General features: G+C 37.2%; 1 protein-coding gene across 9 annotated transcripts in view; it reads right to left on the minus strand.

Moving 5' to 3' along the window:
- Positions 1–9,605: 9,605 nt before the first annotated feature.
- Positions 9,606–16,453, minus strand: part of FYB1 (FYN binding protein 1) — a 165,859-nt gene continuing 159,011 nt past the window's right edge. For 8 of the 9 annotated variants that reach the window (XR_012413620.1, XM_005556774.5, XM_073993347.1 and 5 more), the window contains 3 exons: positions 14,692–14,725; positions 12,577–12,608; positions 9,606–11,809 (listed from right to left, as the gene is read on the minus strand). Coding sequence is in view for 7 of the 9 variants with exons in the window: in XM_005556774.5 (XP_005556831.3) it covers positions 11,787–11,809; positions 12,577–12,608; positions 14,692–14,725 (89 nt within the window). In the remaining 2 variants the exon portion in view is untranslated. The remainder of the gene's footprint in view (positions 11,810–12,576; positions 12,609–14,691; positions 14,726–16,453) is intronic. The other variant, XR_012413621.1, reaches the window with a different exon arrangement.

Raw genomic sequence — 16,453 nt, forward strand, 5'->3', positions numbered from 1 at the left:
GAAAGTAAGTGTTTCTTAAACAAGACACAAAAAACCATGTGGCACTATGAATTCAAGTGGGGGATGTGCAGACCTGCATACCCTACCCTTTAGTAATTCCCCTTCTGAATATATGACATAGAGAGAACTTCATCCATGTGTCCTAGGAAATTCTGACATGAACATTCAGAGAAACATTCTTTAGGATAGCAAGAATATTGGGAACAATCAAACATGGCCTCCAATTGAAAAATAGAAATATCTGTAGGTTAGTAATTCAACAGAATGAGATAACTTTCCCAAATACAATGAGGAGCAACGAAAGCAGGATGCAGAAAAGTATATACAGGGTGAGTGCGGTGGCTCACACCTGTAATCCCAGCACTTTGGGAGGCCAAGACAGGCAGATCACTTGAGGTCAGCAGTTCAAGGCCAGCCTGGCCAACATGGTGAAACCCCGTCTCTACTAAAAAATATAAAAATTAGCTGGATGTGGTGGTGAATGCCTGTAATCCCAGCTACTGGGGTGGAGGCTGAGGCATGAGAATCACTTGAACCCTGGAGGCAGAGGATGCGGTGAGCTGAGATCATGCCACTTGCATTCCAGCCTGGGTGACCGAGTGAGACCCTGTCTCCAAAAAAAAAAAAAAGTTAAAGATGAAAGAAAAGTACATACAGTATGATACTAGCTATATAAAGCTTTTTAAAACACCAACAAAATAATACTGAAAAATTTCCATATGTAATGAAAGCTTAAATAAATGCAGGGAAATGATAAACAGTAAAATTGGATACTGGTTTTCCCTAGGAAGGAGGGAAAGAGGAAGCAAAGAGTAATTGGGATGAGGTACACAGGCAGCTTTAAATGTATTTGTGATGTTTTATTTAACAAGAGAATTATTTTTAAAAAAGTGACTGAGAGAGAGATGGAAAACTGTTGTACTATTATTATAAATAAAAAAAGAAACATTCAACCAAATTTATCTTCCAATACTAAGAAAGGTTAGGGGCAGTTTATGATAAACAAGAAACCATCATTAACATAAGGTCACAGCTTAATTTCACAAGAGTATTGCCTTGCTTGTTCACCCCCTTTATACACCATATGTGACTCTGAGTGATTTTTGCTTGTTTGCAAAAATAAAATCCACTTTCAAAGGGTAAACATTTATTATATTTTAGTAATGAAGATATTAAAAATCAATTTTCCCTAAGTCCTAAAGGCAAATTTGAAGATAGAATCCTTCTGCACTCCCTTGTTTGGCATAATAAAAAATCCTAATCATTTTTATTGATACATAATATTTGTACATATTCATGGGGTACATGTGATATCTTGATACATACATAGAATGTGTAATGATCAGGTCAGAGTGTGTAGGCTATCCATCACCTTGAATATTTATTATTTCTTTGTATTGGGAACATTTCAGATCTTCTCTTTTGGCTGTTTTGAAATATACGATGAATTATTGTTAAATATAGTCACCCTACTGTGCTATTGAACATTAGACATTCCTTCCAGCTAACTGAATGTCCGTACCCATTCACCACCCTCTCTTCCTACGCTTCACCCCTCCCAACACACCCGTCCCAGCCTCTAGGTACTCTACCTCCATAAGATCAACTTTTCCAGCTCCCACATATGAGTGAGAACATGCAGTATTTGTCTTTCTGTGCCTGGCTTGTTTCATTTAATATAATAACCTCCAGTTGCATCCATGTTACCACGAATGGCAGGATTTTATTTCTCTTTTATGGCTGACTAGAGTTTCATTATCTATATATACCCCATTTTCTTTATCCATTCATCTGCTGATAGACACTTAGATTGATTCCATATATTTGCTGTTGTGAATAGTGCTGTAATAAACACAGATGTGCACTATCCCTTTTGTTTTTTGTTTTGTTTTGTTTGTTTGTTTAGAGACACGGGTCTCTCGCTCAGGCTAGAGTGCAGTGAGTGTGATCATAGCTCACTGCAGCCTTGAACTCCTGGGCTTTAGGGATCTGCCTGCCTCAGCCTCCCTGAGTAGTTGGAACTACAGGCATGCCCCACCACACCCAGTTAACTTTATATTTTTTATTTTTAGTAGAGACATGGTCTTGCTATGTTGCCTAGGCTGGTCTCGAGCTCCTGGCTTCAAGCAATCCTCCTGCCTTGGCCTCCCAAGGTGCTGGGATTATAGGCATGAGCTGTAGCACCTGGCCAGGTATCCTTTTGATATGCTAATAAATCCTAATTTTATGCAAAATATTGAAATAGGTATACATCCCCTCATATTGACTACTTTGGAGGGAACAGTACTATTCTGGATATGTAAACTCAGATATGTTTGCTAAACAGTCAATCATACCATGTTGTCATCATTTTTCTTCAGTTATTTTAAACTGTATAGCTCATAATACCAAATTTATCTAATGTTAATTAAATGTGTACATTAGGCTTATAACTTCCTTTCTTAAAACTAGGCCTTTGACCTCACTTAATATTATTTTTATTCTGATTGTCATCTGTATCATAAAAAAAGAACTAATAATTTTTCTAATTTCTGACTTCCTTATGTCTCACTGATAATTTTCAAGCTTTTCTTTGTTTATTGCTTCTTATTATTATTTAGTGAGATACGGGAGAAGTGTGTATCATATATTAAATGAAAGCAGGATATCACAATTAAGACCTTGGGCACAGGGTGTAAGCCTCATTGGCTTTGTAATTTGAGCAAATCATATATCATCTCTAAGCCTCATTTTCTTTTCCTTTTTTTTTTTTTTTGAGACGGAGTTTCATACTGTTGCCCTGTTTGGAGTGCAATGGTGCAATCTTGACTCACTGCAACCTCCACCTCCCAGGCTCCTGCCTCAGCCTCCCAAGTAGCTGGGATTACAGGCGTCTGCCACCATGCCCGGCTAATTTTTTTTTTTTTTGTATTTTTAGTAGAGACGGGATTTCATTATGTTGGCCAGGCTGGTCTCAAACTCCTGACCTTGTGATTCACCTGCCTTGGCCTCCCAAGGTGCTGGAATTACAGGCATAAGCCAACACGTCTGGCCACCTTATTTTTTAAAATGACTGAGTGGGAGGGTATAAAAACCCAGCTCCCTTGCCTCAAGGTGATGTAATTTAGTGATGCCTTTCTTGCTGTGGAATCAGGTGAGACTGGGCTATAGCTACCCCTGCGTCTTTGTCTAATTTCTTCTCCTGTGCTCTCCTGCTTCCTCACTCCTTACGGGTTTCTCCTAAGAGCACACCCTTAACAAATCCCTTGCACAAGAATTCCTATCTAGAGCTCTGCTTCTAGGGAACCGGACTGTTACGGACTGATTGCTCGTGCTCACCACACCTCCAAGTTTCATATGTTGAAACCCACTCCTTAATGTGATGGTATTTAGGTTGGGTCTTTGAGAGTTTGGACCTTTGGGGGCTTAGGGATTGTATTGGGAGGTTGAGTCTTTGATAGTGAAACCCTCCCGGGTGGGATTAGTGCCTTTCTAAGAGGAGGCCAGAGAGCTAGCTCACTCTCTGCTGTAGAGTGAAGACAAGAAGAACTAGGCAGTCTGCATTCCAGAAGAGGGCCCTCCCCAGAATCTGACCATCTGGCAGCCTGATCTTGGACTTCCCAGGCTCTGGAACTGTACTAAATACATTTCTATTGTTTATAAGCCACCCAGTCTATGATACTTTGTTATAGCAGTCCAAATGAATGAAAACACCAACCTAAGATATCTTCCTAGTAAGTCTACTTCTATAAATAGATACAATATGAATAGTGGAGGTCTTTGGTTGTTGTTTCTCCTCTAGATGAATGGACAAACACCTATATGTGTTCTTTAATACTTTGTGGTTTTGTTTTTTGTAGTTCTGCACATTTATTGAGATCTTGGAAGTTAGGTAACCACTATAGCTTAGTGTACCTCTTTTAGATCCATAGGTATTAAAGATGAGAAGCCAAAAGAAAACTCAGGTTCCCTGAGGCATGTGGGAGGATTTCAGTGCTTTACTTAACACAGCTTCCACCATTTAGGGTGAAGCTCTGACAAACATATTGAATTTGCTTAAGTATAGTAACCTAAATTCCATCCTAACTTAAAAAAGATTCCTGGCTGGGCGCGGTGGCTCATGCCTGTAATTCCAGCACTCTGGGAGGCTGAGGCCGGTGGATCACGAGGTTGGGAGATTGACACCATCCTGGCTAACAGGGTGAAACCCCGTCTCTACTAAAAAAAAAAAATACAAAAAATTAGCTAGGCGTGGTGGCGGGCGCCTGTAGTCCCAGCTACTCGGGAGGCTGAGGCAGGAGAATGGCGTGAAACCGAGAGGCGGAGCTTGCAGTGAGCCGAAATCATGCCACTGCACTCCAGCCAGGGAGACAGAGTGAGACACCGTCTCAAAAAACAAACAAACAAACAAAAAAGATTCCCTTTGGTACTGCTGCTAGAGACATGATGGAGACCTATGCTTTCATGCGTGATTACAACTTGAGATCATCAAGTTGAAAGGGAGGATGTGGTTTACGTTACTAAATACTGAACTTAATATAAAGTTTTCGAAAAATATGACAATATTTCAAATATCTATTTCCAAGAACTGAGATGAGAGGGCTTACATTGGTGGTCATAGCAGATATTTCTTCTCTCCATTGCTGATAACAACCTGACCTCAGACAGCCTACATTACTATGAGAATATTATTCTCAGTTGAGCACGTCCTAAACCACAGTTTGACTTTAGACTTCTGTTTGGTTTCAGGTGGTGGTATTTGCAACATTTCAGATGCTGAAGAATGTTGTGCAGTCACATTACTTTTTTATGATCATATTCTTATTAGACTACTCGATGGCCTTTGGTGCTACTAAAAGCGATGGAATCTGGCTGTTATAGACACTAAATACATCTTGTCCATCACTCACCTGTACATAAAGTTTCCACACTATTGGCAGGTTTGGATAGCTAGAGTGGCCTGTCCTTCATCTGATTTATTTCTTATCAAAAATGGCAAAGATTGCAGATTAACTGCATGGGCCAAATCTGGCCTAAAGAGATATTTTTTTTGCTCTGAGTAGTGCATTTAAAAAATTGAATTTATGATAAAAACAAGTGGAAATTGTATATATAAACCTTGCTATTCAGCTTCTCTTGAAAAAGAGGAGAATCAACACAGGGCTCACAATTCATCAGAGTTGAGTCATACATACATCAACAGGACCTACGTGGGAAACAAATAGCAAACTCAAATTGGGAAATTTGAGGAAGGCTTCATTCAGGGATTGTTTACAAATGTGTGAACAGTATGTCAGGAAGCCACAAAGTAAAACACAGTCCCCTAGGGCTGGTAAACACAGGAAGTGGTTGCAATCCTGAAGGAGTAAGTGCAGGGAGAAGCACTGGAACCCAGAGAGCCAGCACAATGTGGAAAAGCCTGTCCGACAGAGCTCTGGCCTTTGAGTAAAGGACACCTCCAGCTTGTAAGGATTTCCCTGAGAGGATGCTGAACAAATAAATAACCAAAACTCACTCCCTGTCCCTCTCACTGAGTGCTATTGCTCCTCTACAGGCCCAGTGAAACTGGCAGCTAGAAGTCAAGGGAGCCTCTTGAGGCAGTCCATAATGGCTGGTCTCAAGAGGCACAGAACAAGATGGAGAAGGTTGGAGAGGGGGAATCCAGAGGGCCAAACAGAAGATACCCAGCATAACTAGCAATTCACTCCCATGGACAGAGCTTATATTCTACAGTTTGCCACAGTCCCCCACCTTCTCTAGTGTTTCCATACCAAAACTGAATATCAGTTACCATTTATCATCATGCCAAAATGATGTTTCTCACATGACAAAACCAATTTTCTAACAATGTCTGTGTCAAAAGTGAGCAAGGAATGCTAAAGGACCAAATTCTTCAAGAAGACTGAGGGAAAATAATACATCAGAGAAATATTAATATGCGTTTAATGTATAAGTAGAATATACCTTGATCTTCTCTTAAAATATTTTTGGTTGGTTGTGGTGGCTCATGCCTATAATTCCAGCACTTTGGGGGGCCAAGATGGGTGGATCACTTGAGCCCAGAAGCTGGAGACCAGCCTGGGCACACCCATCTCTACAAAAATAAAAAATTAGCCAGGCCTGGTAGCACATGCCTATAATCCCAACTACTTGGGAGGCTGAGGTGGGAGGATTGCTTGAGCCTGGGAGGCCAAGGGTGCAGTGTGCTATGATGCCACCACTGCTCTCCAGCCTGGGCAACAGAGTGAGACCCTGTTTCAAAAAAAATTTTTTTATATACTCTGTTTCACTCATGAGGTCGAGTTTGCTTTCCCTGAATTTTTTTTTTTTTTTGGATACAGAGTCTCACTCTGTCACCCAGGCCGAAGTGCAGTGGTGTGATCTCGGCTCACTGCAACCTCCATCTCCTGGGTTCAAGCGATTCTCCTGCCTCAGTCTCCCGAGTAGCTGGGACTATAGGCGCTCACCACCACACCCAGCTAATTTTTTGTGTTTTTAGTAGAGACGGGGTTTCACCGTGTTAGCCAGAATGGTCTCCATCTCCTGACCTCGTGATCTGCCCACCTCGGCCTCCCAAAGTGCTGGGATTACAGGCGTGAGCCACTGTGCCTGGCCTCCCTGAATTTTTTATTGGGAAATTATCTTTCCACCACTAAGTGTAGTCTTGTTTGAGAGGATAATTCTAGGTGACTTTTTGCTACTATGGGAGCTGAAGGGTTAGAACCCTCCCTTCCTCCACCACATGGTCAGGCACATGACTCAAGCACAGTCAATGGAGTCCTCTCTGTAGGGAGTTTGACTCATGAGTAAGTTACTTAAGGGCAATAGTAAATTTCTCTTGCTTGCTGCCAATCATGAATAATAACTGAATCATTATCTAAACTGAGGAGTAAGACCATTAATAGGTTGATATTTAAATATACTTTCCAACATTTGGGAAACTTTTCTAACTCAATAGGCTGTGGAGAGAGATATAGAGGAATTGCTGGTTGCAGATGAACCCCCAAAGATGAGAAGTACCTGTTGAGCATTTATTCATTTCCCAAATTTGCCAGTAAAACTGAAGATTGTGCCTATGCTCCAGACTACTTTAGGAGAATGTACATACAGCCTACTGTTTTCCTGGAGAGAACAGAATGGAAACTGTTCATGATTGTGCAATGTCATCTTGTACAGGTCATGACCTTCCCAGGATGGCTCACAGATAACCATGAGCAAGGCAAAGTCACAAAGGCTGGCTATTTTGGCCTGAAGGAAGATAAGTATTGGGCCGCCTTTACTCCAGAGGCCCCAGTCTGGTCGGCTGAATCTTTGTCACGCTTGCATCACGTTCACGTTCAACCTCTTTCTCTGCCTTATCTTGCCTGCTCCTGTTCCTTTCACAGATATTGATCCTTAAGAGACATCTCTTCCCTCAAACTCTATCCCATCTGTTTCCAGAAAGCCTGATGGGTGACATCATTGCAATCAGCTTGGTCTTGATTGCTTCAGGAAATCTGTCTAAGGTGGCCAATGACTTACGTGTTGCTAAATCAAATAGGGATTTCTTGGTCATCAATTTATTTAACCTCTTATAGTATCTGAAATAGTAATTAAGAAAAAATTACAGTGGCAGCCCACAGAATTAACACAGTTCTTGCAGACACATCATTCATTGATTCTTTCGTTATTAAATATATAATGAAGGGCTTCAAATACAACATAAAGTAAGAAATATAAAAACAAATAAGACAAAATCATTTGTTTTCTAGGAGCTCTATTTAATGATATTTCATTGGATAGACGGAGAATAAAAGAGGAGAAAGAGAGCAGCCTCCATGTCTTGAGCTTGGATGACTGGATGACTCAGATGTCACTGAAGTAAAATCTATAGGAGGGATAATTAATTTTAGGGGGAAAGAGAAAAGGTTCCTTTCTGATTTCCATGAGTTACAGGCACCTGCGGGATATCATATAGAGATGACTTCAGAGTAATCGTAGCAGAGATCAAGTTGCAGTAAGTTAAAGATTGAATATACCCTGAGCATATGGCAAAGGATGCATAGGGATGGGAGATTCTCAAACGTGGCTGAGTATTAAACTCATATTTAGAGTTAAGGAAAAATGAACTCCAAAGTTTCTTCCCTAGAGATTTTTATTTGTTGATCTGCAGAGAAAAATGTGTATTTTTACAAACTCTTCAGATGTCCTGTATTCAGTTTGGATTCTCTGGAAAGCAGACACCAAGATGGAGTGAAAATGGGAGGGGAGGAATACATGTGTGGGTGGGGAAGAATACATGTGTGGGTGGGGAAAAATACATGTGTGGGTGGGGAAGAATACATGTGTGGGAGGGGAGGAATACATGTGTGGGTGGGGAAGAATACATGTGTGAGAGGAAATGGGAAGGGAGCTGGAGAAGGCTGGAGGAGCTGACAGACTGCTGTGCAAGTCTGTACCAATAAAGGCAGGAGGGAGGGTGATTGGAAGTGTCTCCGAGCACTCTGCAGGTTTAGCAAACTTGTCAGGGAGTCCTCAAACTGAAGTTGGCCATGTGAGGAGCTGTGTGTCTTTCAGGAATAGGCCTGCCTCAGTATCCCTGCAACTCTCAGTCATTAGCTAGAACAGCCTGGTCTTGGCACAAACATTGCGATGGATTTCAGAATGCAGCAGCTGAGGACTTTTGGACAATTAAATGCCCCATAGTTGGAGGTCTTTGAGGCACATTCTCCTGGCTGCCACATGTACCCTGCCATTTTAAGTCAATGGAATGAGAAAAAAAAAAAAATCCAAACGGGCTGTAGCTGGACAGGTTTTTAGGCCTAAGGCAAAGTTTCATGTTGTTTTTTAGATGGGAAAGATTTCAATGTTTGTAAGTCTAGAGAACGGAATCTGTACTGTGGGAGAACCTAAAGAAGAGGGATAGAGAGAGGGAGGAAGAAAGGGAGAAGGAGAATGAGAAAGAATGAATTGTAAAGGACGAACACTCCAGAAAAGGCAGGAAGAAATGGGATCCAAAGGTTATGGCTTTGAATTTAAGGCATGACATCTTATTCTCTGGGACAGTGTCTGGATATGGGTTAAAGTCGAAGGTTGTAGGGAATTGAAAGGAATTGCATTTAGTTATCTTAATTTCTGACACTAAAATAGGAGTCAAAGTATTAGGAGCCTTGGTAGCAGGTTTGATCTTGAAGAGGAGATATCCCATCTTCTGAGGCTGAAGCTAAAGAGTCAGAGTTCGATGCAGAGAAAGACTCTTTTGTAGATGTAGGATCAAGTTAAGGGAGAAGAAGCCTGATGGCATCAATATTAAAAAAATATATTTATTTATTTTTTTTGAGACAGAGTAAATTTGTTTTGAGACAGTGGTACAATCATGGCTTACTGTAGCCTCAACCTCTCAGGCTCCAGTGATCCTCCTACCACAGCCTCCTAAGTAGCTGGAACTACAGGCATGTGCCACCACACGCAGCTAATTACTTGTATTTATTGTAGAGACAGGGTTTTACCATGTTGCCCAGGCTGGTCTGGAACTCCTAGGCTCATGAAATGTGCCTGCCTTGGCCTCCCAAAGTGCTAGGATTACAGATGTGAGGCACTGCATCTGGCTAGCCTCAATTTATTTAATGAAGTAGGAGGCAAGGTTATCCATTGAAGATATTATTTATTTGCAGCTCATCTCAAGTGACAAAATTCCATACATAAGACTATAACATAAATCATATTTAATATATTAAAAATAATACTTCAAATATATCTTTCACATTAAGATGATTATCTATTATGTAAATCTTTCCTAGGTGTGTGTGTCTGTTTCTTGATGTATAAACCAAAACTCTGAAATATTCTCTTGATCTAACTTCGTCTTTTAAAAACTGACATTGTATTGAATTGATTCTCAATCAGAAAAAAAATTGCTGTCAGACTGCAGTGCGAGTCTGCCTCAACGAAAGCAGGAGGAGGGATGGTTGGAAGTGCCTCAGGACACTCTGAAAGTTTAGCAAGCTTATCAGGGAGTCCTCAAACCAAAGCTGGCGAAAAACTTCAGCATAAAAACTATTCTGTCTGTGTATTATATATATTTACTACCAAACTTAATAAACAAAAACCACTTTTGAACCAGGTAATTTTATGTAGTATGAAAAGAAATTCATCACATGGTCATATACTAGCTAATGCTATCTAAAAGTAGACATCAAAATATTTCATAATTGGAGGGAATCTTTGGAGATTAGTGGTTTCTAATCTGGGGGCCTCAGACACCCAAAATCTATATATTGACCAGTGGAAGTTGATGATTTATTATCAAACTTGAAAGCACCTAATGGAAACCCCACTTCATCTCTGTGAAGATTTTCAGTTCCTTTGCAGTTATTTGAAATTATTTCAATTCTGTGGGGCCGCTTCAGAAACTCCAATGGGCCTTTGTAATGTTAAAATGTGGAGAATGCTTTAATCATTATTTAATCAATGTGCTTAAAAAATAGACAAAAGCTTTTGAAACATGGGACTGAAGTAGGGGGAGCATTATAAAAGCCTAAGGTAATTGGTAGTGAAGAGTTGGAAAAACTTACTTAGTCTAATCTTGTAATTTACAGATGAGGAAATTGAGAAGATAAATAATTTATTCAATATCACTAGAAGGTTCATTAGTAAAAGGGCCAGCATTAGGATTTGCTCATTTTGTACTCTAGGAGTTGTTAAAAGCACTTAATATCTTCTTTTCTTAGGTGTTAGGATTTTTCATTTTTTAAATCATGCTATTTAGTGTTCTTAACATTTGAAACCCAAATGCTTTATATTTTGTTTTTGGATTGCTTTGGGAATGAGTATGTACTGTTAGAGAATGGCCCAATCCAAACACTAGAGTTTTAATAATTTCTACTCCCTCTGCTGGCCAACTTTCCAGTAAAATGGTTTTTTAAAAAAAGAGAAAAAAATGCAGCAGTAATTGAAACAAAAACAAAAAGTTTAAAAAGTGTCTTCATTATAAAGAGGTGCCATGCCATAAAAGCCTAGCTAGTTTCAAGGTCCATTCTTCCATTCCTCATGATTTTAGGGTTATCTTCATTCAGATCTACTCTACTTATAATAGTACTTTAAACACAGCACAGAATTAAACCATTAGCATGTGAATCTGCAAAAAGAGAACTTGTTTTAGACTCTTCTACAGTTTAGCCTTCAATGTGCACACTAAATGCATAACATTCATATCAAATAATTAACATTTATATACAATTAACAAATAGGGACAAATTTTATACAGAACTTCTTCTACGCTATAATTTTTGAAAACATTTAACCCACTAGCAAGAGGTAAGACAGCCCTGCCTTTTTAAAAGACAGGTCACTTGAATAGAGAATATAAGATATAACCATAAGTAGAAGTATAAACAATAATTTTTCTTCTGGTGGAATGTTTTAAAATTTCCTTTCTTGCATTATTATTCTTCCTTAGGTTTTTTAAGACAGGTCATTTCTTCTTGAAGGATTTTCCTTTTTCTTTTCTTTTTACTTTTTGAAGGGGGATTATTTACTGATGGTCTAAAAGAAGCACCTTCAAATTCTTCATAATGGTAGCCAAAGCAGAAATGGGATATTTAATAATTCTTACATCTCACTCATGTAGTCTTCTGACATAACAATTAAGCAGAGATCATTTTCTATGTTCAAACTTTAAAAACTTTGTAACGATAATTGGGATTTCATAACAAATGATAATAAGTGGTTTTGTGCATTGATTTTCTTGGTACCCAATAACATGCCAATTAAAATCCAGACTTCACACTGACACCTAAGGAACACAGCAGGATGGCCAAAGCTGAGTGTCAGTCATTGTCATAGATGCAACCTGAAAGAAAAAAATACAAATTTAAATATGGTTATTAAAAACATATTCTCTAAGTATTCCAAGTTTGGAAATGTGGGTGATTCATACTCTCTTGGTTAAGGATTAAAAAAAAAATAGAACTGGCTCACTTTATAAAAAATGAGTTAAACGGAAGACCATATATTTAACTTTTATTATTTAGTCTATAATTCCAACAAAATTTCTGGACAGATTTGTTCTCTATTAAAATGAGACTCAAGATTATTTTACGTGGCACTTAAACATTTACTTTTTGGTAGTCACTCTGAACGAGGTTGAAAATATTAAAGATCAAGAATCGTATAAGTTTAAAAGACTAAAGGACATCATGGTCAACACCATGCATCATTTCAGTTAGATTAATTTTTTATAGTTTGGAACTATATGATGCTTAGAGAATATTGGTATTACTGGTTACGAAATAAGTACCTATCTATTTGCCAAAAATGTTTATTTGTTTGGATAAAAGAAATTCTTATTATGAGTCACAGTACAATAAAAAATTTATCAAATATTTTTATACTTCTGTTTTCAAAGAAATAAATGAGGTTTTTCCTTAATTTTCCATCTTGTGAGAAATGTGGTATTGTCCCCCCATTATGCCAGGGCATTTACCTCTTCTAACATTTTCAAATGATTCAAATTCTGATCAGATTGGAAGTCTCTAATCCAACAAACTATTTTTAGTATTTATAAAAACAGTAAATTCACTACGACTGTTCGCTGGGGTGGTACTACATAAGACTTACCATCAGCAATATCATCATAGATCTCTCCATCACTGTAAATGTAAAAAAAATAATTTTTATTTTAAAGAAACTATCATCTTAGCATTAGAGCAATATATAGAAGATTAACAGTATGATTTTATATGGCACAATTAAGGCTTTTAAGCATAGTATGCATTTTAAAGTAGAAATAAATTTGATATTCATTATCTCTTCTTTCATTGACTTAATCTAGTCCTCTGTTTCATTTTACATACAGAATAATTAAAACATCCTTCAAGAGCATAGACTACGCCTTACTCATCTTTGTAAGACATGTTTGTTAACAATGTACTAAACATCATGGAACAACACTCCCATTGGGGACCTTAATTCAAAGCAGCAATGGACTTTTATATCTGTTAATACCAGATTCACACTTTCACTTGAATTTCAAATGGTGAATGAAATACAATAATAATTGGCATAGGAAATGGTTGCATCACTCTCACATTTTAATTATAACTCACACATATAATAAAATATATAAATATTAGTTACAGAATAAGTAACCAAGATATTATTATTATGGTAATTCTTATATAATTTTAAAACTACTACTTATGATGATAGGCAGCATCCATAATAGTAATTTTGGCTACTTTTACACATTTTAGGTTTTGCTTGGCCCTAAATCTTTGTGGTATTTTCTATCCGACAAACATACTGAGTCCCTTCTATGTGCCAGGAGACACAAATATGAGTAAGGGACAAGCTTTGCTTTTAAGTACCTTATAATGAAACAGGAGATTATATAAGAAATAAAAATAGAGAGTATTATAAACATGAACATTGCCTTGAAATGTAAGATATACTTCTAAAATTCAGAAATGTAGGGTGGCTTTGTCACTTAGACCAGACTTAGTGTTTGCTGTACAATCTCTGTGCATTATCATGGAAGCAGCACCAGGCCCTTCAAACTGCTGCCAACTATGGCAGATGCTGTGAGTTCCCTATGTCTTCTGTTTGGATCTTTTCTCTGAGATGGAGGGAGGGTTTGGCTAATGGAAATCTCATCCAAATGCAGGAAGGATAGATTTTTCTGTCATTTATACAATAAACATTTATTAAGTATTTGCTTCAATAGGTGGTGAACCAACAATTACTTACAGAGTATGCTTTCTAAATTCTCTCAATCAGCCTGTAATAATCACTGATGCAAATGTCCTATTATTTGCCACACATTCTGTCCTTAAAATTTGTATCTTTCATAGAACAAAACCTATTGAAAGTCTCATGCCTCCCACTGTGATTAATGTGCTCAGGAGAACAAAGGTATTATGATTATTTTTCTTTGGCCACTACTGGTTTGCCGACAAAGCTCTTCACACCGATTTGTGTTTTTCTGATTGGTGTCAGGTTGTTGATGGATACACAGTTTGTGACTCCTCATGGATCTTTTCATTGCGCTGAATTCTGTAAATCTTTGCATTGGCATGTGACCTAACCTGATAATGGAGTTCATTTCTTACACTGGGTTACTTGGGACAGAATCTTATGTTTCGGAGGACTCCAAAGGCACACTAGTACCAGACTGTGACAGACTGTGACAATGTCTTATTCATAAGAATAGAAGAATCATTGACGACTGTCTTTTTCTCTGGCATGCTTCCAAAAAAGGCAACATAGTACTCTACTATGCCTAGTGTGAGTGAAGCAAAGCCCTTAATTAAGGGCTAAACTATGAACTGTTAACAGGTGATATTAGCACCTACTGTGAAGTCACTAATTGGTCCCAAATTAATTCCATTCAATCAACTGCATTAGCAAGTAAAATATAAAATATTAATGAAAGGTTACTGGCTTTGACCTGTCTTCAGTGTTTGCTGAGAGCCTAATGAATATATAAAACTATGAACTATGAGCTGTACAATTTTAAATGAGAAGGGCTTCTTGCCTATTTAAAAGAGTAGCACTTTATGAAAACCTTACCTTTATTATGGATACTAGCATGTTAACATTAGTATAGCATATTGTTTTTAAATTTATTTATGATAGTTCAGTAGGTTACATTATTTAAATAAGATTAGAAATATTTTTAAAAGAAAGGCACAAAATTCTTTTCACAAGCATAGTAGTAGAAGAAAATGTGCTTACTTGTCTGCTAGATAACTCCGAAGGACATAACCATCTATGAAGGAAAAAGAAAATACATTTCATTAATAATACAGGTTTGAAAAATCTTTAGTATTTCTTTCAGGAAATCAAAACACAATAGAGTAATCATAGTATACTGAATAATTGTATCTATCTCTGGAAATGACCCATTTTTCTTACTTGTGTCTACTTTTGTGTCCATCCTTTCTTCTCCTTTTCTCCCTAACTTTTCTGTTTCTCTAATATGTCTCTTTTTTGCTCCAATTTCAATCTTTCCTCCTTTCTCCTTTAAATAAAAAAAAGCAACGTTTTTTCATTAAGCTTCTGTAGGCTATAGAACAGAGTTCTTTCAATTTTTAATCTATTTCTTCAATGTGTTACCCCATGATCCAGTTTTAGGAAGAATTTAGTAAGCATGGATTATAAAAGTAGTTTATTGGTAAGTATTTTAAATACCACCAGATCTAAGACTTACTTTATAAAATTTTATTATATTGAGCAGACATACAACTGTATTCAACTCCCCTTTCAGATGCCAGCCAGCTATTGACTACTAGGGGGACTATGCATTGTAAATAGTCTCAAACAGGTCTCTTTTACTCTGTATGGAAGAAATTCCTCTACTGTTTTGCTATTGGACAGTATCAACATTTGCATTTCATCACTCATGGAGCAAAAGCATTATTGGAAGAGCACACACTATGAATTCTGTGATGCCTGGTTAAGTAGAAAATAAGCCATATTTTATGCAGGAAAGCTAAGTTTTGTTGTTGTTGTTATACGAGGGGCACCTTATATTTGCCCCTCATTGTGCACATATTTCTCAGGAAAAATATAAACTATTTTTCTTAAGAAAATGCCTGCTGATATCTAATTAATATCACTAATCTTTGGAATTGTTAGTTTTGTGTTAGTGCCTAAAATCTGCTGTATGCTTGAGATTAGTACCATTTATTGCTTCCTCAATACAATCTCTAAATAATTTCTCTCAGTGAGTCAATCTATTGGTCTTGGTCCACTTTAGATCTAATTTTGGTTCTGAATCAAAGCAAGCATGTTACAAATTATAAGGAGAAAGCTCATAAGCAAAAATTAATAATACAAATGATAAACTTACTTAAATGTATTGATGTCATATTGCCATTGATTAAACATGAAAATATTTTTTAAAAGTTAGAATCATAAAACTGAATTTATGCATTAACATTTAAGAAAATGAACTTTCCCTTGAAGTGTTACAGGGTTAAAAAAAAAAAAAAACTCCACTAAAATATTTTATCAAGAAGCTTACCACTTTTTAACAAAAACTATAAGTATCATATTTGGAAAATAAAGAATCAAAGTTATTCTTGAATTCTCATAGTAGGAAAGTAATGAAACATGTGCCAAGATAAAAGCACAATAACATATTACTCAGAGTATAAAAAATTAGAAGTAGGAAAAGTAATGAAACACTAGGAACATAGGAAAGTAATGAAACATGTCAAGATAATAAAAGCACAATAACATACTACTCAGAGTATAAAAAAATTAGAACATGTTGCACCTTCCTTCATATTTCAATTAATGCAAAAGTAGCAAAAAGTATTAATGTAAGAACATCTACAATTAATATCTATAGTCTGTGGGTAGGCTTTTATATCACAGTTCATTTCATATTAACAGACTTTCTTTTTAAATAAGGTATACATAATAATTTAGTGTAATATTTTTAAAGAGATAAGCTCATGTCCAACAAATTCAATTCTACATGTGTCTCTCA

Source organism: Macaca fascicularis, chromosome 6 (assembly GCF_037993035.2).
Source record: "Macaca fascicularis isolate 582-1 chromosome 6, T2T-MFA8v1.1".
In the NCBI taxonomy this organism is placed as follows: Eukaryota; Metazoa; Chordata; class Mammalia; order Primates; family Cercopithecidae; genus Macaca; species Macaca fascicularis.